Source organism: Cinclus cinclus, chromosome 24, assembly GCF_963662255.1.
Source record: "Cinclus cinclus chromosome 24, bCinCin1.1, whole genome shotgun sequence".
NCBI lineage: Eukaryota > Metazoa > Chordata > Aves > Passeriformes > Cinclidae > Cinclus > Cinclus cinclus.
Genome location: NC_085069.1, coordinates 4,589,315 through 4,610,040, shown reverse-complemented (window position 1 = coordinate 4,610,040; position 20,726 = coordinate 4,589,315). Strand labels below are relative to the sequence as shown.

General features: G+C 54.9%; 2 protein-coding genes across 2 annotated transcripts in view; both read right to left on the bottom strand.

Moving 5' to 3' along the window:
- The window catches only part of ZNF385C (zinc finger protein 385C), a 60,986-nt gene that overhangs the window by 12,187 nt on the left and 28,073 nt on the right, over positions 1 to 20,726 (bottom strand).
- On the bottom strand, positions 2,159 to 5,149 carry C24H17orf113 (chromosome 24 C17orf113 homolog). Its single transcript, XM_062507964.1, has 2 exons — positions 4,631 to 5,149; positions 2,159 to 3,691 (listed from the first exon to the last, which is right to left on the bottom strand). The coding sequence occupies exons 1-2, from the start codon at positions 5,147 to 5,149 to the stop codon at positions 2,159 to 2,161; spliced, it is 2,052 nt and encodes a 683-aa protein (XP_062363948.1).

The window sequence follows — 20,726 nt, the reverse complement described above, 5'->3', positions numbered from 1 at the left end:
TGGGACAGGACATGCTCCAGGCTCTGCAGGGCATTCCAATGGGCTGGTGCAAGGAGAGGAGCACAGGAACCACGTGTACCTGGCATGAGCACCTGCTGCAGCTTGGGAGGGTTGTCTCTGTGCCCCCTCCCCCAGCAGTTCCACAGGTACAGTCCACACCTGACTAGGAGATGTCAAAGCCACAATGTCCCTGATGTGGTGCTGCATTTCCCCTGCTTGGGGCTCAGCCCCTTCCCAGCCCTCTGGAGCTCAGCCCAGTTCTTGTCCCACAGACAAGCGACTTTTGTAGTGATCCCTTGGAATTTAAAGGAATTTTCAGCCCTGCATTTAACCAAACTCATCTGAACTGTGTCGGGCTGTCCTCCCTCACCTGTCCCCGGTCCCTTCACTCTACACAGCCACTGAACACACACACCTGCAGCAGGTTTTTCTCCTGGTCCCTGTGAGGCAGAGCAGAGCAACTGCTGTGCTCTGACACTTGCCTGTGTGAACGTCCCAGAGCTGCCTCTGAAGGCGGCGGGGCCAATGCTGCAGGTTCTCATACCAACACGAGTCTGCCAAGGACCCATCTCCGCAGACGCCGCTGCCTCAGAGAGCATCTGGCACAGAGTCTGCCCAGGCCAGATGGAGACAGAGCTGTTTATTCACACAGAGGCTCCCTCCTGCCTGGGAGATGCTCTCAGCAAATGTTGATGGTGTCTCTAAATCCTTACCCAGGGCTTCAAAGCTTTTGTCTCTGGCCAAGCATGTTTCCAGGAGGCTCCCCAGTGCCAAAGGCTGATAGCCAGAGAAGAGGAGCAGCACCCAGTCACAATGCTGGACCATGATGGCAGCACCAGTGCAGCCCCAGCACCTCTGGGATCTGGACAAGTAACAAACAGATCTGCTACATTCTCCCATTTCCAGCTTTTGGCAGCCCCAGCACTCAGGATTCGACTGAGGTAACGCTTCATGTTGCTGCACTGGGTTTATTGCTGATTAGAAGCAGTCTGAACTGATGGAAACAGCCCTCCAAGTCAAAACCAGCAAAGCCCTGTTACACTGGAACACACCAACAGCACACCCAGGTCCTGCTGGCACTGCCAGACCCATGGGCAGAGGTGCTCGAGCTCCTGGCTGCTACAGGCACCAACAGCTCTGCTCACTCGGGAGAGAGAGAGCAATATTTCGGAGGAGAAATACGAGCTGAACACCTCCAGTTGGTCCCAAAAGCAGGTGTTGAAGGACTCTCTCTTGGACTGCAGGTTGCCAAGAGCTCAGGGTGCAAAGGGAATGCTGGGAGATGAGGGCGTTTTGGAAAGAACAAGAATTAGCTATTGATTGTTTTTGGACCCCTGCTCATAATTTGTTCTGCCCTTGCAAAAAAAAAAAAAAAAAAAAAAAAAAAAAAAAAAAAAAAAAAAAAAAGGAAAGAAAAGAAAAAAGAAGCCCCTTTAGATATCTTTAAATTTTAGGAAAATTAAGATAGACTTTTTTAATATAGATATTTATATATGTATATTTATATATATATACACACATACACATATGTACATAATGATGCATTTAAAGTTACTATTTCCTCAGCCATTACAGTATCATTCCGTAAATCTCTTGCTCTTGAAATGATCATGACTTGATGCCACTGCTAAAAATACCCTGTGCTGTGTGCAAGGAACACCAACACGACACTGCCAGGCATGTTGGGGTCGGCGCAGAGCTTGGAGGATGCACTGCCTTTTCTGCATTCACTCTCCAGGCTCCAGAATAACAGAAATGCCATATTTTTGCAGAGCATTAAGCAAAAGCTGCTGGGTATCTTTGTGCAAAGGCAACGTGACATTTGAGCTGAAGAGCTTTGCCTTTATCTCCCTTAAACAAAATAATGACAAACCCCTGGAAAAAACTCATCACAATTTGGGATCTCAGGTGGCCCCAGGATACTGAATTCTGGGAGATTCAAACAGAAGTTTGGGGCACGAGGGAGGGGTGGTCATGGGACCAGCATGGCTTTGCAAAGGATCCTGATCCTGTTTTGTCTTCCCAGCACAGAGCAGGTCACCATCCACTGCGGCTGCCCGGCCCCAGCAGTGACCAGTGATGTGGAAAGGCAGCGTTGAGCTGGCACTGCCCGCAGGCCCCTGCTCCCACCCAAGGGCTCGGCCCTCAGCAGCCACACTCACTTCACCTGTGCCATGATGAACCCCGACTCCCTCATGCTCTCATAGTACTCGATGGCCAGCGCAAAGTTAAACTCGCTGATGGCTGGCCCGTCGATGGCGATCTTCATGAGGTCAGAGAGCCCCTCGTCCTTCGCATGGCGCGACCGGCCGCGCTTCAGCAGCTCCCGGCCCCGGCTCATCTTCTCGGCAAGGACCGAGCCCAACGGCAAGGCCAGGGCAATAGCTGCTAGGACAGCGAAGTCTGGGAAGAGCTCATGCATCTCAGAGCTGCTGTAGACCAGTTTGACACAGAGGTCCTTGAAAGAGAGCTGGCTGAGGCTGAAGACGATGCGCTTGAAAAGCGGGAAGTCGCTCAGGGCCCTCTCGCTCACCACCACCCGTGAGTACACCTGCAGCAGGAAATTCAGCTCGCTGACCCCATAGCTGCCAATGTCATCCAGAGACTGAGGGTAGCACTTGGGGTTGAAGATGGCAGAGAAGGAGCTGATGGCCTCCAGGACGCTGCTGGGGAACCTATCCAGCAGGTTGCCCCGCACCCTCTCCAAGTAGCTCTCCTTCAGGTGCTCAAAGTGTTTCAGGTGCACTTGGGAGCAGTTGGCCAGCTCCACACCCTTGTAGTAGAGGCGGCTCTCACCCTCCCGGCCGTCCTGCGGGTACTTGTCCATCTCGTTGAGGAATTCCCGGAGGTTCTGGCCGCTGGTGCTCTGCTGGGCCTGCAGAGTGGTGGCTGTGGCTGAGACAATGGGCTTCAAGATGGACAGGTCAAAGTCCTCAATCTGGAAGAAGCGACTGAGCTTCTGGAAGATGGGGAGGACATCCAGGAGGATCTTGGTGAAGGCCACAAACTGGAACTTCTTGAGCTCTTCGCAGAGGCCACGGGCCACAGGCGAGTGCTCCGCCTCGCTCTCCAGCAGCAGCACCAGTGTGGGCCACGAGGAGTCAATGGCTTCTACAGCTGGGAAGATAGAAGTCCAGCGGATGGCTTTGGGGCTCCCGAGGTCTATCTCACAGAGGTCCAAGACTCTCCGCAGCTCCTGCAGGCTATCACCTCTCCCCTGGAAGCTGGAGTAGAGCCTATACACAGCATCCACAGTGGTCTCATACTTCTGGAGGTACTCGATGGTGCTGATGCTCTCGGCCAGCAGCAGGGAGGTGCCATGGGACAGGCAGTGCACCTCAGTGAGGAGCGGGCAGAGCGAGGTCAGTGCCGTGCCCACCCCGCTCAGCCGCTCGGCCACCAGTGAGGCACTGTCAGCACTGAGCCAGGTGAGCTTCATGGTGGGGATGCCGAAGGAGCGCATCACCTCACCCACCTTGCCTGCCACAGTGGAGGCCTCCCCGGTGGGCAGCTCAAAGCTGCCCAGGAAGGTGGTGGAGGTCTGCCCATTGCAGGGGGAGACGGTGGTGGTGAACATGGCGAGGCTGCGGTGCTCCAGGACGTCCACAGTCTCATCCACCACCAGCCCAATGAACGGTGAGGCTTTGATCCTGTGCCTGTCCTCATTGTGGAGGACTTTGGCAATGGCTGCCTGGGCCAGTTGAAGGAGGGGTGCAGGGAGGGAGAAAGAAACACAAAGAAGATTCAGAGGCAGTGGGAGATGCACAGTACTTGGCACAGAGTGAGCGGGTGAGCTCCCACCCACAGGTTCTCACAGTGCATGAGCCCCAAGCCAAGGAAAAGCCCTTACAATATTTGCATACACAGAGCCTGGAAATCACTTTCTTTTTTCCTAATAAGCTTTCTCCTCCTGCTCCTGTTCGGCAGCTCAAGCTGCCATGGGAAGCGACTAAGAGCTTGGGGTCAGAGCCCCAGAGATGCAGCAGGACACAGCACCACCAGTAGCACTGACCTCTCAGCCCCCAACATCCCACTGCTAAGCCCCCACCTATGCTGGCAGTGAGGCAGGAACGACCTGCCCCATTCAGCTCCAGCAGTTTCACTTCACTGGCCCAGCAGGAGCAGCAGCAAAACATTTTTCCCATATTTACTCATTTACTCACACTCCCCCCATTTCAGGCAAACTCCCCAGTTTGGAGGGAAAACTTCCTCTGTGTGTATGAGTGCTGCAAGGATCACCACAGGCTGGGAAACCTAATTAGTGGGTTTAGTCTATCTGCAGCAAAATAAGGCTCTGCAGATAGCTGAAAAGCCTGGCAAACGGCCAAGACTCACTAAAAATTTAATTTGATTTTAGCAGGCATGAAGTGTTCATAAAATTCAGAAAATCCTTTCTAAACTCTCCGGCTGCTTGATCTTTCTGATCACTCAGTTTAGGGCAAAAAAAGGCAAAACCCACTGAGCCTGTGTGCTAATTGAACCCCTGAGCTTTCCTCCTGCAAAGCAGCCTGACAGGCTCAGGGAGCTCCCACACAGCCAGTGGGCACGGGCACTGTCCCTGCTCTGCCAGGCACAGTGGCCACGCATCCCAGCAGTCACCCAGGTGTCACCCCCAACCCTGCATACACACCTGCATCTCCCTGATGCTGCCAGGGTGGTAATACTCGCTGTGCTCCGAGGCCAGCAGAGCCTGGCACAGGTTGAACTTCTGGAAGCTGAGCAGGGAGGAGCACTTTTCATCCGGGATCTCCTCCTTGGCCATCCAGTAGACGGTGGTGAGAACGGCCACCTTGGCCGGGTTCACCTCCACCTTGATGACTGAGCGCAGCTCGGGGTGGCCGTGGACACGGGTGTCGAAGGCCAGCTGCTCCCGGTTCACGGCCAGCGCCTGGCGGTGTGCCCCGGAGGTGACGTGCCGCAGCAGCGCGTGCCGCTGGAAGTTGTCCGTGCCCACGGTAAAGGCGTTTTCTGCTTTACCGTGCTTGTTCTTCACCAGTGCCTGCCGACACTCTATGCAAAACATGAGTTTCCTCTCATAGTCAAATTCCAGCCAGGTAAATTCTTCCTTCCAGTGCTCATTGAAATAGCGTTTACACTTTTTATTGGAATTTGAAGTTTCCCCAGCTGGCTTTTTCCCTGGAGGCACCATACTGCTGTGGCTGGGAAATCAACTACGGCTGAACCGCACCGTGCCTTGAGGAGCAGCCTGCACATTTAATTTAGTAAGAAGGTCTATTACCACTCTCCTGGTCCCACTGGAGATGAAAGAGACACAAGGGAAAGGGATTAGAGCCCTGCAAACCTCAACTGGGGCTCAGCTGTGGTGGCACAGCGACAGTGGCTCGGTGACAGCAGTGGTGACAGCGGTGCTGGGGGCAGGTCAGGCTGTGCAATAGCCCCAGCACCACACAGGGGGAATCCCATCAAGCATCTCATCGGCATCACCAGAAGCTCTCGGTGTCACTGGTGGGACTAGCATACACACATATGGTCCCATCACCCCAGGAACACCCACAGGCTTCCCCCCAAAGCAGCTTTCCCTACTGTGCTGGCACTGGGAAGGTGAGGAAGGCTCAGTGCTGGCTGAAACACCCAAAAAAGAGCATTCAGCCCTGGAGGAGCAGCACCTGCTGCTGGCAGTGAGTGCCAAGGCTCTGGAGCTGAACAAGGGTGATGTTCTGAAAGCTAGCTCAGAAACACGTGCTTGTGTGCACACGTGAGCTCTCAGTCCTGCCTGGCTTGTCTCTCTTCCAGAGAATTGCCAAAGCTGTGGCAGGTCCCATAGCAGCAAAGCCATGTGCTGCACATTCAGTGGCATCCCAGTGTCCCCCTCAGGGGGTGACACTCAGGATCCACTCCAGGCCAAGGTCCCAAATATCTACTGAGCTAGAGGCTGCAAAACACATAAACATGTAACCAAACCAGAACCCAAAGGGTTTTAAGCATTCACTTGACATCCTCCCTACAATTCAGGCCCACTCAGTCTGATCCTCACATTTCTCCATGAACTGGACTGAAAATCCAAACTGAGTGTTGATAAAGGTGTTGGTAAGAGAGGGAAGAGCCCAGTGCTGCATGGGGAAGGGGGAGAACCCAAATGCAGAGGAAAAAAGAAAACATGGACACTCAGCAGCAGGAAAACTGGGACATACTATCAGTCCAGGTGACTTGCTGAGAGACCCATAAGGAACTTGGGGTTTTTCTGAAGAACAAGCCCCCAAACCAGAGCCATTGCCACAGCACTGTGGGAGCAGGGGGAAAGAACCCTCACAATTCAGGTGTTAGAACAAAACCACAGCTCCCAGCGCTGTGAACACCCACCCCCATGGAGCCAGTGCTCCCCACGGGCTGCCCGGGCCCTGGAGTGACCAGCACCGCAGCTGCTGGCACAGGCAGCCCGTCCATCCCTTCACCGGGCAGGCACCCAGCTCTGGGCTGCAATGGCCCCAGGGGGAGGACTCCTGTGCTCTTTCCCTGTCACTGATCCCATTCCCTCCCAAGCCATCCCCACAGCACACCCCCCACCCCCCCCCAGCTTGCTCCAGCAGAAGCTGCTGCCTTTGAAAGAGAAGGGGGGGGGGGGGGGGGAAATAAATAAAAAGAGCAGCAATTAGTGTGTGGGATGCACGAGGCCGGGGCGGGGGCTGGGATGGAGCAGAGCGCCGTGGCACCCCTTCCCACGGTACCCATTCCCGCAGCACCCGTGGTGCTCTGGCACCAACCCAGCACCCATCACTGCTGCTGCCCACGGGCAAGGGCAGCACTGCGCATCGTGATGGACTCGGCAGCAGCTCGGGATGGGGGGGGTCACACTCCGGCCCCCCCAAGCAGCCTGGAAGTTTAGGCAGGATCAGGATTTACTTGTGAGAGGACAAGCCAGTGCTCTGAGCCTTGTCCCTGGTGCATCAGCCCTGGCTGCCGTCTCGCCGTGCCCGGAGGGTGAGCGGAGCAGCCCCAGCGCCCAGCCCAGCCCAGCCCAGCGTGCCCACCCCGCTCACCCGCCCCTACATACGTACCATGGAAAAAGCTGCCATAAGCTTTGGGGTGGGGGGGGGGGGGGCTTGCAAACTTCCCAGATTTTAAATAAGAAAAAGAAAAATCTATTAAAAAAAAACAAAAACAAAACAACAACCCAGCCAAGCAACGCAAAGCCAAAAACAAAACAAAAAGCAGCGGGGTGTTTGGGAGGCGGCACCGCCTCCCGGCCCCGCAGCCCCCGCGGCCCCGGGAACAAAGCCTGCGGCGGCCGCCCGCGCTCACCGGAGCACGGGAGCAGCCATCTTGCTGCGAGGACCGTCTGCCTCACGGATGCTCTCGGCAGCCCACGGCGGCAGTGGCCACTAGCGGTGGCCGGGATGGGGAAGGCCGCGTGGCCACGGGGACGGTGGATGCGGTGGGATCCGGCCCCCGGGGAGGGGGAGCGCACGGAGCCGTGCCCTGTGCCACACGCTCGCCTGCCGGGATCCTTCCCCCAAAGTACCCGGGGTGCCCTAGCTTGGGTGTCTTTAGCTGAGAGCCGGGTGCGTGCAGCAGGGTGAGCTGCAGGAGCGTTTGCAGCCAGCCAGGATGGGTGTTTTTCTGGGTTTTTGGAAGCGTTCTGCAAGCAGCCGTAGGCAGAGCAGCCCCCAGCCATGGACGCGGAGTTTCGGCAGGATCCAAGTCCAAGCCCTTTAGGGAACGACACAAGGTGTTTCTGCTTACTTGCGCTTCTGGTCCATAGCTGCAGGGTGGGGGCTGAAAGGCAGACCCTTGCCCCAGGGCTCCCTACCGAGTAGAGGGGTTCCTCACATCCCAAAAAACTTCCTTTTAGCAATAAATGCAGAAATTTAGACCCTATCGACTACTAGAAAGAGGACTTTGTGCCACCTTTGCTTTCTCCAAACAAGGCTCCAAAGAACACTGAAATTCCAAGGGGCACCAGTGTCCCGTGGGACCCCTAAAGGGAACCTGGCTCCTTGTTTCCCAGCACATATCCCATGCCTGGGAGCTGAAAAACGCTCCCACCCAGACTCGCTCTTCTCCTGGTGTGGAGTTGGGCCATAAGGAAGGATGTGGCCCACCGGAATTTGCCTGGATTAGGAGCTTCATTGTACCTGGCTCCGGCTGGCTCTGCACCAGGGGGGTCTGGCGGCCCCAGTTAATTCCTCTCTTTAGGCTCCTCCACATGTCCTGGGGCAAGAGGCTCTTCCTGGTCTGGGGACATTCTTGCCGAGCCACCTCAGCCCAGGGTTAATGAGAGCTGGAGGTGGTGAAACCAGAGCTGGCTTCTGGAGTGAAAACAAGCCCGATTTATTCTTGTGCTAATGTAGCGAAAAAAGAGGATTGAGTATTTTAAATGAGTTTTTAGGCAGGAGCCTGCTGCATCCCCTGATCCCATTCCCTGGTTCCCAGCATCCAGAGCAGGACAGTTTTTGGGTCAGTGACCCCAGATCAGCTGTAGCTGGAACCAACTCAACTTCCCATGGGGACCCCTCCGTAGAGCCCCTCCACTGAGATCCAGGGACCAGTGGTCTCCAGACAAGAACATGCTTGCTCCGCCTGCTCCATGCAAGAGGCAAGGCTGAAACTACTGACCCCTTTTCCCCTGAAAACCAATTCCTGCTGGAAGCCTCAAGCTTTAACACAAACTTTGGGCAACATTTGCAGGATGTCCCTGACCCTGCCGAGCACTCTGCCCTCACGTAGCTGCCGGATATCAGACGTCCTTCCTAAAGGAACTGGAGTGGAGATACTCCTGTTTACCTCCATGCAGCAGCAGCAGCCGCCTTTGCTTGAGCCAATTTTTGCTATTTTTCCCAACTGTGCCGTGCCTGAGGAGCTGGGTGGGCAGGTGCCCTGGTGCACCAGCACATCCATCATCCCTGAGGCACGAGGGCGGCGGCAGCCATGAGCCACAGTTTCCATCTGAGTCCCAGTTTCCATTGGCATCCCACGCCTCCGGCAGCCAGAGCAGACCCCAGGTACACAGCTCCCTCTGGGGTGCTCCGGTCTGATCCCTGGCACCTCTTGCAGCACTCCAGCCCCACAGCCATGGATAGGTTCCCCGAGGGTTTCTTACTGCATCTATAAGAAGCTGAACAGAAGAGACCAAACCCAGTCATATTACCCCAAAAATTTTTAAATCCCCAAGTTCAAATATATTTATGATATTTTATTTCCATCCCTGCTCTAAGTCAGTCAGGCTCTGGGATATGACGCACACTCTTCCTGCAGGGAAACGGAGGAGCTGGTGTTCCCAAAGCTGCTGACCCTGCGCAGCCCCCAGCTCTCCTGCCCACCCACCTTGCTGTACCTGGCTCCACCAGCCCCTGGCCAGCACAGGGCATGGGATAAGAAAGACCCAGCACCCTGCAGGTCCCTGCTCACCCTCCGCACCCAAAACCCCAGCTGTGACAGCCCCCAAAATGAACTGGGAGCATGCAGGGGAGGGAGGACTCATGGGAGCTGCCCGGCTGCATCCCTCGCACCCGAAGGTGGTGACAGCTCAGTTCAGTCTCTTCTGTGTGTGGTGGAGGGAGAAGGCTGCAAGAAACCACTGTCTAGTGTGGGAGAGAGCACCCAGCACCGTGTCAGCTCAGCCAAATTAAAAATATTCCTGCAACCCCCAGGCTGGTGCCTGGACGGGCGGATCTGGCAAGGACACGGCCTGCGCGATGTGCAGACACTGGAAGGGACACGGGGAGGAGATGGTGCTCCCACACAGGCAAGGGGATGGGACTCACACTGGGGGACCCCAGTATTTCCCATCTGTGTCCCAGCTCTCCTGCACAACTCAGGGTATTCAGGGGGCTGTTCTTCCTCTGCTGGGGGTGCCCTTCCAACACCACTGTGGATACAAAGACTGGCTCCAGCATGGTCAGGTCCTGGTGGAGGGGCTTGGATGGGCAGTGGGCCATAGATAGGGAGCCAGGGGGTGCTACTGGAGAAGAAGCCCCCCAGCTTGCTGGCATGAGACCCCCACGCACACCCCACAGCGACTGCCAGCTTGCAGGATGCAGCCTCGTGCCTCGTTCCCCTGCACAGCCTTGTCACAACCTTCAGCTGCGTGACTGCAGCTGGCAGGGAACAAGCCTTGAAATAAACTCAGATGACATTCCTGCAAACTCTGGACATGGCCACAACAGGATTACTGAGCTGGGCTGGGGAGGGGGGGAGCATGCTCATCTCTCCCCGCTGGCGACCCCAGCTCTGGGCTGAGGCTCCTCTGAGCAGCAGCTGAGAAGGGCAAAGCCCTTTTGTCAAGGAGCAGAAGCAGGGACAGGGTGATCTCACTCCCTGGGCTTCCTCCAGTCCATGCACCTGGTCCTCGGGAGGCAGCTCGACTGCATCTTGCTCCCCAGGAGCTATAGGGAACTTCACCCCACTGCACTGATATCAAAAACAGCTGCTGAGGAGCAAACCTGGGTATCAGTCTTGCTCTATTGAGCATCTTTTCCACAAGCATAGAGTCCCAGTCCCTTTGGATTTTAATTCCCAACACTCCCCGTCTGCCAGGTAATGATCAAAAAAACCAGCATTTGCAGATGCCTCCCCCAGCAGAGATCCCAATCAACTCAGTGTCCCCTGTGTCACAGCCAGCAGTGCTGCCAGGCTAGTGCAGCCCAGCCAAGACCCCACCAGCCTCTGCCACAGGTCCCGAAGGGCTCAGGGGGGATGTGGGCTCATCCTGACTGGAGGCAGCAGAAGGGAGGTAGAAAGCACTGAACCCTGATCTGGCCTCCACTGCCCACCCTGAGCAGTGGTGGAGAGGCCAAGAGATCTCCAAGAGATGGAGAGCTTGGGAGTGCACCAGAGCCCCCAGTCAGTTCAGCCTTTATTCTGGACACTGTTTAAATTGTAAAAATTGCGGCCAAGTCCAATTCATTACAGCTGAGGAACGGCTGACAGAAATGAAAAGGGAGAAAAGCTCCTCAGATTGATGCTTTCTCACCATTCCAGAGAAATAACCAATTTGGAACAAATTAGGGGCTCCCATCTCCACCAGCCTTTTGAATTGCCTCCAAGCCAACGCACATTTTTCAGGGCACAGCGTTTCTTCCATTAGCAGTGAAAATTAATGATTTCTATTATTGAAGCACCTGAAGGCAGGTACCTCCCTCACACAGCCAGGGTTCTGAGCCCCCAGAGAGCCAAGAAGACCCACGAGAAGACAGGAAGGTTAAGAGAGGATAAGTGATGTGGCCAGGGCCACCTGGTAGGTCAGTGGCAGAGCCAGGCTCCAGCCAGTGGCCATCTCTGCTGAGCTGCTCCCTCCCACTGGTGCCATCCCAGACGTGCCAGAGCACTGCACACAGACCACCATGGTGATGCCCAAAGCACTGCATGTGACGGTGTCACAGCTGTCCCCAAAACCGTCCTAACCAGTGAAACCATGTGGGCTCAGCCAGTCCCAGCTTTGCTTGGATGGAGGGAAAAGGGGAATTGCCCCAAGGGCGTCCACCAACTCAGACTTCAGGAGGGCAAGTCCTGGAGGACCAAGAAGGCTTTTAAACCCCAATCCACTCACATATTTCCCCTCCCAAGGTTTAGAGAGACCAAAGCCCTTTGCCTCCTCTTGCCTGCTCTCTGCTCCCAGCATTATTCCCTGAGCACAGCTCCCCAACAGCTGAAGCACACAAACCCCCTGCAACCACGGCTGACCCACAGCCAGGATGGTCATGCCTAGAGTTTGGAAGATGACACACATCTGTCATTATTTTTTAATTAGATTTTTATTTCCTACCTCTAGTATTTCATTGTAATTTCCGCCACTCCTACCCAGGCCATGCTAATATAATCACTCTGGAGGAGAGTGGGAGCAGCCAGCCCACTCCTTCCAACACCCCGCTCAGGAAAGGCAAAAAAAAGCAATCTGCTAAATCCCCAGCCCCTGCAGTCATTACAAGCTCAGGGACATCAGCTGGGTGCTGAAACAAACCATCAAAGCCTCAGTGCCGCCAGCACCTGCCAGGAGCATCGGCACTGAGAAACTTCAAAAAAAAGTTCACATTTGCTCAAAATACTTGTTAGTGGTTCATTACCGCAACAAGGTAAGGCATAATTAAAAATGGACTAAAGAGATTTGTGAATTATATCCTCTGCTTGATGCTAGAAATGCAGTGATATTTTCTAGCCCACATCATCCTGGAGGTCGAGATTAGATGACAGCTTGGTCTAAAAATACTCTGAAGGGAAGGCTGAGGCTGTTGGGGGAGGTCAGAGCCCCCTATGCCCCCCCCCCCCCCAGCATTGCTCAGGGTTGAAAGTAGGGGAGCAAGCCCCAGTAATAAAAACAACTGCTGCATTTACAGGGAAATCCACCCAAAACAACCACAGGGAAAAAGCTCAGTCCCACCATCTGCCAAAGGAGCCCCAAAGCCAAACCCAGCAGCTCAGTGGAGCCAGGCTCCCCACACTGTCACCCCACTGCACAGAGAGGGCTGGAATCACCATGAAAGCACAATCCAAGCACCACGTTCTTCCACCTGGAGCTACGTGGTCCTGGCATGGGGATCATCAGTGAGCCCAAGACATTGCAGGGTCAAAATTGAAGCTTTAGTAGCTATTCAATGTTTCCTCCATATCTGAGGCCACGGAATGAAAATCAAGCTCTGGGGTTGGATTTTGTTTGTCTTTTAAGCCTGCTTTGCCTAACGAGTATTCCAGATAAACATCCCAAGTAGCATTACACGTTCCAGAGAGACAGGGAAAGACATTTTAGAGAAAATAATTGTGTTTCAAACTATTAGAAAGATTAAATTGATCCACGGGAGACAGGCACCCCAACATGGACACCTGACTGGTGTGCCAGGCTAACAACATCCACGTTCCTGTCCTGACTGCCCTCGGGCAGCCACAGGCACCCACAAGCACATGTCAGCCACACGTTACCAGAGGAAAGCGAGTGCACGGCAGCCTGCAGACATGCCATGCCTACATGGATGTGCACAGCATACACGCACGGACACGCACAGAGAGAAGTGGCACCGCTGCCCACAGAGACGTGCCAGACCCATTGCTGCCAGCAGCCAGGGGCCACGCTCCCTCCCCAGCACCTACCACAAAGTTAACACCGATAATAACAAAACCATTAAAATTACCAGCCCCGAATCCACACGAAACGGGTCCAAGAACAGTGTCACATTTTGTTTGCTGCTGTTGCTGCTCCGTTTCTCGAGTCCGCGCTGGCCAAGCGTGGCCACGGAGCTCCACCATCGGCCACCTGGCCACTCTCACAAGGACACTGCTGGTCACTCTCCCCCAGCCTCATATCACACAAAAAGCATCAAACGTTTGTGTCGCAGGTGCAGCAGAAACACAAGTTGGAGCTGACACCCAGACAAAGAGCAAGGGCAAAATCCAGCCCCGTCAGCATACAACCTTTTCCCTCCTCTTTTTGCAGCCCTGGGAAAAATCAATAAGATGCAGTGAGTCAAACTCAGCTTGAATCCCGTAAGTAATTAGGATTAGCAGGCTGGCAGCCGAGAGAACAGGCTGCCTATGTGCTGGGCGGGGAGGGACCATTTTGTGGGTGTAGGGTACAGCCTCAGCTGATGCAAATAACACGAGCAGATCTTTAACGGGGTTTTCAGGCAGAACAGCAGTAAGGAATGGGAACGACATAATTTGCTTAGAAACAAGAAAATCTCATAAGGATAATTTGGGGTGCCAAGCCCTGCTGGGAACAGGATGGGGACCCCACAGGTCAATCAATAGTTGAGTTTGATGCCGAGCCCATTCCCAGCCCCTCACTGCGAGCCCGGACTCCTCGAGTACCGCTTCTTCCCAGGTTTCTTTCCCGGTAGTAAATAACCTACCTCAGTGTTTCACTATTTAGAGTTAAGTTAGTGGCCAAAATCGCAAAGTGGAGAAGAGACACCCCCCCACCCCCACCCCCATTCACACACAGTCTGCGCAGAGCTACCGGCAAAATAAGAACCAAATCTGTGTGTTTCTGTCCATAAAGAACAGCTCGGACGCTGAAAAGTGCCCTTTCCTCCAGCTGAAGGAACCCGGCAGAAGACGGGAGTGCTCAAGCCGGGGCTCTGCGGGAAGCGGTAGCCCCGGGACAGAAGCGAGGCGATATCCCGGTCCCCCTCCCCGCGAACCCCACCGCCCCCCGAGCTCCGCGGCTGCCCCGGTCCCGCTGCACCACCGAGCAGCGAGCCTGGGGATGAAGGAGCGATGGAGAGAAGAGAGATGGAGGGCGACGGGGAGAGAGATGAGGCTGCGGGAAAGTTGCGTTTCACCCACCTAGAAGCATTTTGGATGCGGCTGCGTCGCCTCGGCGCTGCTGGTGCCTCCCGCTCGCCGGGCAGAGCTGCGGGCAGGGCAGGGCCGGGCCGGGCCGGGCGGGCGCAGCCCCGCTCCCACCGCCCCTCGTCCCGCGTCCGGCCCCGCCTCGGCCCCGCAGGAGCGCGGGGGGAGAAGCTGCCGGAGGTGCCGGGTATCAGCGTGGAAATGGGCGGGGGGACCGGGCGCTCCCCCTCCCCGCACAGCCGCCCCCTCGTGCCGGGGCTGCCCGAGCCCCGAAACTTGGGGCAGAGGGGAGGGAGCCCTCAACAGCTCCGGGGAGTCCTCTGAGGTGACTGCTTTAGGGTGGTGACACGTGCCGAAATGCCCCCGTGGGTCTCCGCCGCCGGGTTTGCTCGGGGAGGGGAGACTCAGCGGCAGCCGCCCATCTCCACCGCCGGGAAAGGCTCGGCGGCAGCGGGGACCGCGTGTCCCTGCCTGGGGACAGCTGCCGTGGGTCCCTGCTCCGTTCAGCCCCGGCCCCGAGTGCTGGAAACACACAGGCGCTGACCCAACCGTGTCATCAGCTTGTGGGGTGACCCGAGTGGACACGGGCAGCCTGGCCCGGGTGGGGTGCTCATCTCAGCCCCCCGTGATTGGGGTTTTCATGAGCCCAGGGCCTGCTGCCCTTCTCATCAGTTCATCAGCAAAGACTGTGGCAGTTGGGCTCCCAGTGGCAGCACCTTCTCTGGGCTGATTTTCGGCTTCTTCTCGGGAGGCAAGGCTCATGACTTGCTTAAATTGCTGCCCTTTAAACAGGGAAATGATGAAAAACCTGCTTGTGAAAAGGGGAAACAATCACCTCCCATGCCTCCCTGAACGGTAGACAAGAACAAGGAAGGAATTAAATATTTTTTTCAAGTCAAAAAATGCAAGGAGTTGGGCAGAAACCGCTGGGCCATAAGAAGAGTGAAAACGAATGTGTTAAACCCCATTCCCATGTGCCACAGCCAGACTAGGCATTTTCGGGGTAAATTACAGGATTTTGGTCCACTAAAAAGCACTAAAGCCATCAGGGCCCCTCTGGTTGCTGCTGCTGGGCCAGGGCACACCATGGGTCTTTCTCCCAGACTTCACCCTGGCTCAGCTGGCACAGGGGCAGCACTGGGAGAGCCCCGAGCAGAGTGTTGCTGTCAGGGTCCTTAACAGCAGCAGCAAGTTTAGCCGGGGCACTCGCTAATCCGGGATTGACAGCTGGCCCCGCACCCCTGGCCCAGCCTCCCACAGGCTATTTAAACCCAATATTAATTTGTTTAATGTCATCAGCAGTTTGGTGTTACTGCAAGGAGCGTCGAGCAGAGGGAGCTGGAAATGTAAAGGGAGGAGGGGGCTGCCAACCATACGATGGCTGTTCTCCTTTCCCCGGGGATAACCACAAGCTGTGAGCAAGTCTGGCATCTCTTGACCTCCAGTCCCTCTTGCAACGACTGGCTGGACCAATACAGCCCTGACTCCTTCTCCATCCTCCATTTGCCCTCACCCCCAGCCCTGACCAACCCCTTCAGTTCTACCCAGCAATTCCCTCAATAAATCCTTTCCCAGCTGTGGCTCATGCTGCATTTATCCCAGCCAAGCGTGCAGGTCCTGGCTGGCATCGCCATGGCTGAAAGGGCTCGAGCTGGAGTGACACGGAGGAGTGGGAGGGAGGAACTGCGGTGTGGGATGCTGCACTTTGAGCCTTTGAGGCCAGCTGGAGCAGAGGCTAATTGCAGGTGCTGATTACAGCCCCTGCCATTAACGCCTCCGGCCCTCCCTGCCCAGCCCAGCGGATCCCTGGAATTTCCCAGCTCTACAGTGTGGGTCCGTCCGGTGCATAACTTGCTATATTTGTCCATGTACCCCAGAGCTGGCATAGGGCAGCAGCACAAACCCTCCCACAGGGTCCAGACCCACAGCCCCCTCCCAGTGGTGCTGCCAGCTGCTCTACGTCCCAGGGAGCAAAGTCGTGGCTGCAGCTCCTCACAACCTCCACTGTGGGATGAAGCTGCTGAAGCATCTACCCTGGAGGGGCTGAGAAGGGTGCCCAGGGGCCATGGCAACCAGCTCCATCATCCTGTGGGAGGCATTAAAAAAAAAAACCCAGAGCCAACGTGGGTCAGATACCACAGCCCTTCGTGGTCACCACTTTTAAACACAGGTTGATATCCACATGTGGGACATTGATGGCTGAGCATCCCAAGAGCTTGGGGATGGAACCAGAGGGTTTATTGTGAAATGGCCCTAGCCTTCAGCCTGCAGCTCATCACACACATCCCGGGAGAGGCAAATCCCAAACATGCATTAAGAGGGGGGAGCATTTGCCAGCAGCCGCTGTAGAGCTGGGCTTGCTTGGGCAGGTCGGCTCAAATCCTGCCTGTGGCTTAAAGGATGAGGGAGGGCATGGAGAAGGGGAGGGGAGGGCGTTCAGGGTGCGTTGGGGCACCAATGTCACCAATTCCCTGGGTTCTTTGTGATAAACAGACTCCAGGAACCTCAACAGAGGGATTACTCCGAACCCTACTGAGGGCAGTGTTAAATTCTTCGCTGGCTGAGGGACGTTCAGGACTGACTCTTCCCAGCCTTAGACTCCAGAGGCAGCCTGGCAAATAGTGACCACAACTGGGCAATGAATACATCAATGAAAGAGGAGGGAGACAGGGATAAAAGCCCAGCCAGAATAGCTCCCCTGCCTGAGTCTGCTGAGCCTTCCAGAGCCTTTCTGGCTGACTTCCTTCACCAAGGATTTAGGGTATAATTTGGGGGTGAAAGATGCCAGATAGGATCAAGACTGATACACCTGGAGGATGTATATCAGCTTTCTTCTGCTCTGTAACTTGAGCCCCATCAGAAGCAGAAGGCTCCGGCTGAAGCAGCCGCTGGCAGTTCATCCCTGCCGGGCCAGGAAGGCAGGCGCTGACCTTTCCTGCTCCTGAGTTTGCTCAGGATTAAGGTAACATATTTTAAGGGCTGAATCCTCTTCCCCTGGGGGGCTTCCCACACAAAGAGAATGGAGTTTGTGGCTCACAGTCCCCCCCCCCCGTGACCCCCTGATAAACAGAGACTTGCCAAACTGCCGAGTCCACAGTGCCTACCCGGATCAATTTTTTTGATTAATCCCCAGTTTTTTAATGAATCCTTCTTGCAGATTTCTGCTTTTATGCATTTAAAAGGAGCAAACCTGGGAGCTATGTGTCAGTGACCACCCCCCCAGGGATGAGCCAAGGCGGGCAGGGCTTTAGTAGCAGAGTGATGTCCTGTGCCTCTCACCTTCATCATCTTTCCCAGGGAGATGGCTAATTACAAAGGCATCCAGGACAGGTCTGTGAAAAGGGTGGAGAAACTGGATGACCTAAAAATATTTAATTATCAAGAAAAGGGGTGGAAATTACACCTGGAAATAGTTTCAGACAGAGTGTGTAAGATTTTCTATCTGATTGAGAAGGGCCCTCCTGAAAGGGACAGGGCAGAGGGTTTCACCTTGCCACCACACTTTGGTTCCCCCTAGCCTAGAGCAGATTTCCTGGGGGGACCACAGGGCCCATATGGAGTCATATGGAGTCAGCTGGGGTTTGGCATGGAAACCAACTACCCAAAAATCTTCTGGATGCTTAATTAACCAGGGGTGATGCTATCTCTGGTCTTGCCCATCAGGTTTCTGCTTAGGTTTGGCCCCTCAGGAGCTGCTGGTGCCCAGGGAGTTCATCTGGACAAACGCTCCAGTGCCACAGCACAGACCACACTGAGACACTCCAGCTGGCACAGAAACAGCCAAATAAATTAAACAATTCCTTATAAATCTGTGGCTGTAGAAAATACCAAAGGTGAGCTGGAGCAGTGTTGTGGGCAAGCTGTCCAAAAGCAGCAATAACTCAGGGGCATGAAAAAGGAAGGGAACCGAATGTGAGGTGAGCAGCAGTGCCTGCAGCCCTGCTCCAACCACTTCAGCAACTCCAAGAGCTCTGACAACTCCAACAGCTCCAACAGATCTGATCCACATGCTCCAAAAGCAGAGTTGGGGCAGCCCAGGGAGGCTGCAGGGAAAGGCCACAGTCCTTGTGCTGGAAGGATACACAGCTACAAACACCAGTCCCTCACGGCCAGCTCTTCCAGAGCTCTGCACCACTCTGCTCCCAACATCACCAGCTCTCCCAGCAGCACCAGGACCAGAGAGCAGAATCCCTGAATCCCTGCTCCCAATCCCAGGCTGTGGACATGGCTCCAAAAGCCAGAATCCCATTTTCTCCCTCTGCACACCCGCACTGACACCACGGGGTTATGGAAAGGAGAGCTCACTTTGGGAAAGAGGCAGAAGCACAACGAGGGGAGATCATCCCTTCAGAAAAAAATTTTATATTGCACACGACTTACTGTCTGTGAACATAAAACAGTTTAAGAAGCCGACCCTAAATCACAGTGACAGGTCTACACTACCCACAACCCCCCCGACCTGCCCCCCTCCCCTCCCCGTTCGCCTGGCTCCGAACTCTCCCTCCTCCGGTGCCCCCGGGCGAGCAGCACACGCGTGTGCGCGCTCAGAAACACAGACACACAGCGGGCACGGAGCGGGGCCCGAGGAGATGAGCTGAGTTTCCATCACTGAGACGCGGACAGGTCACCTCCCAGTGACTGTCACCCCTGCCCAGTGCCCCCCTTGCAGTGCCGGTGCTGTTTGGGACGGTGCCCGGGCACGGGGCGGCCGCGCAGCCCTGGCACGCACAGCCCAGCACGACCTGTCCCACCCAGCACCTCTAATTCCCACTGACAGCCGGGCTGGGAGAGGGAAGTTGCGGGATGCAGCTGAGGAATGCAGTGGGATGTTTGCCTCTCTCCCATGTCAGAGCAGGACAGCGGCTGAGAACAGCAGAGCCCCCCGGGATGCCGAGGTCTCCCGTGTCCCCAGCTCTCCCTGGGGATGTTCAAAACACAGCAGCCCCCAAGTGTTCGGGGTTAAAAGCTAAGCCCTCCAAACAGGATGCGTTTGGATCCAATGGCTGGGGCGGCCACAAGAGCCAGGAGCCTGAGCCTAGAGCATCCCCAGCACTGGGCACCCTTCACAAGGGGACATCACGCCCTGCTCAGAGCTGCTGATGGAGCTCTGGAAAATGCCCCTTCAGGCTCAGAGCTCTCTCAGCACGGGCACCAGTGGGTGCCGACAAGTTGGGACACACTCACAGTTTATTTGCTGCTTGGACCATTTATTCCCCTCTTAAAATAAATCCCAGTTTTCCTCTTCTTTCCTCTTCAAATCTACTGAGCTGATGCTACATGGGAAATTGTGAAATATTCCATGGCTACATGTTCCTCGTTGTTCTTAATCCACTTCTAATTAATGTCACGTGTGCTGCAGCACTGAGCTGAGTGGCCGTGAAACACTATTGAGGCAACCTGACAGCAAACCTACTGGAAGAAAGTGACAGCAAAATCCGTGATTAAAGAGGAATGGCTCACAACTGCAGGGCTTAAAAATAACACTAGGCAATTGCCTACTGATTTTGGGAAAAATCACCACTGCCAGCAGCGCAGCACAACCTCTGCCAGCAGCATATCAGTGGTACCCTGACACTCCCATGGCACAGGCAGCCCCACCAGCCCACACAAAGATGATACTTGATATATATATTCTGACCTTGATATATTTTGGCTTAGTCTCTATATTTCTCAAGGCAAAGCTCTTTCATGGATGCAGCTGGAGCATCCACCTGAGTGCCCAAGCCCCTGCCATGGGAGGCTCCCACCTCCTTCATGCACAAGAAAAGCCCTGCAGCTTCTCTGTGTCAGGGAAAAATATCCCTGAAGCTCTGACCAGAACTGGGGTGCACAGCCAGAGGTCAGAGTCCTGGTGGGGGAAGGCTCCACACCACAAAAACCTTCTAGCCAAAGCTGACCACTAATCAATTCATTTTCTAATTGAAGTTACTGACTCAATAAAATCAGAGATTAATTATGCTACAGTTATTAATCCACAGAAAGATGAATAGCTTTTCAGAGGGACAGCAAGCTAGTGGGGTATTTTCTGAGGATTTAGTAAGGGAGCAGTTTTCTCTGGATTCATGGGCCAGCACAAAGTCAGTGTGGGCCCATGTGCCACCTCTCACATGGTGCCCACAGGTCCTTTCCCCCAGAGAAACTTTTTTGTTTGTTTGTTTGGTTTTTTTGTTTTTTTGTTTTGTTTTGTTTTTTGTTTGTTTTTTTTAAACAAGCACTTACTGAAACAGGGGTTTTCTGCCAGTTCCCAGTGGCAGGGGTAAATCCCTCCCCTTCTCAGTCCCCCCAGCTCTGCCCCCAGGAACCCCAAGGAAGATCCCTGCTCCCCATCCCTATGCCCCAATGGGAAGGGAGAAGCCTGGGAGTGAGCAGAGGGAGGGAAAACGTACAATTACCCAATTGAGCTTCTTCAAATTATTCCTGATCCCAGCCAACATCTTTAAGACATGAAAAAAAACATTATATTTCTCCCACTGAGATTCCAGGTTATT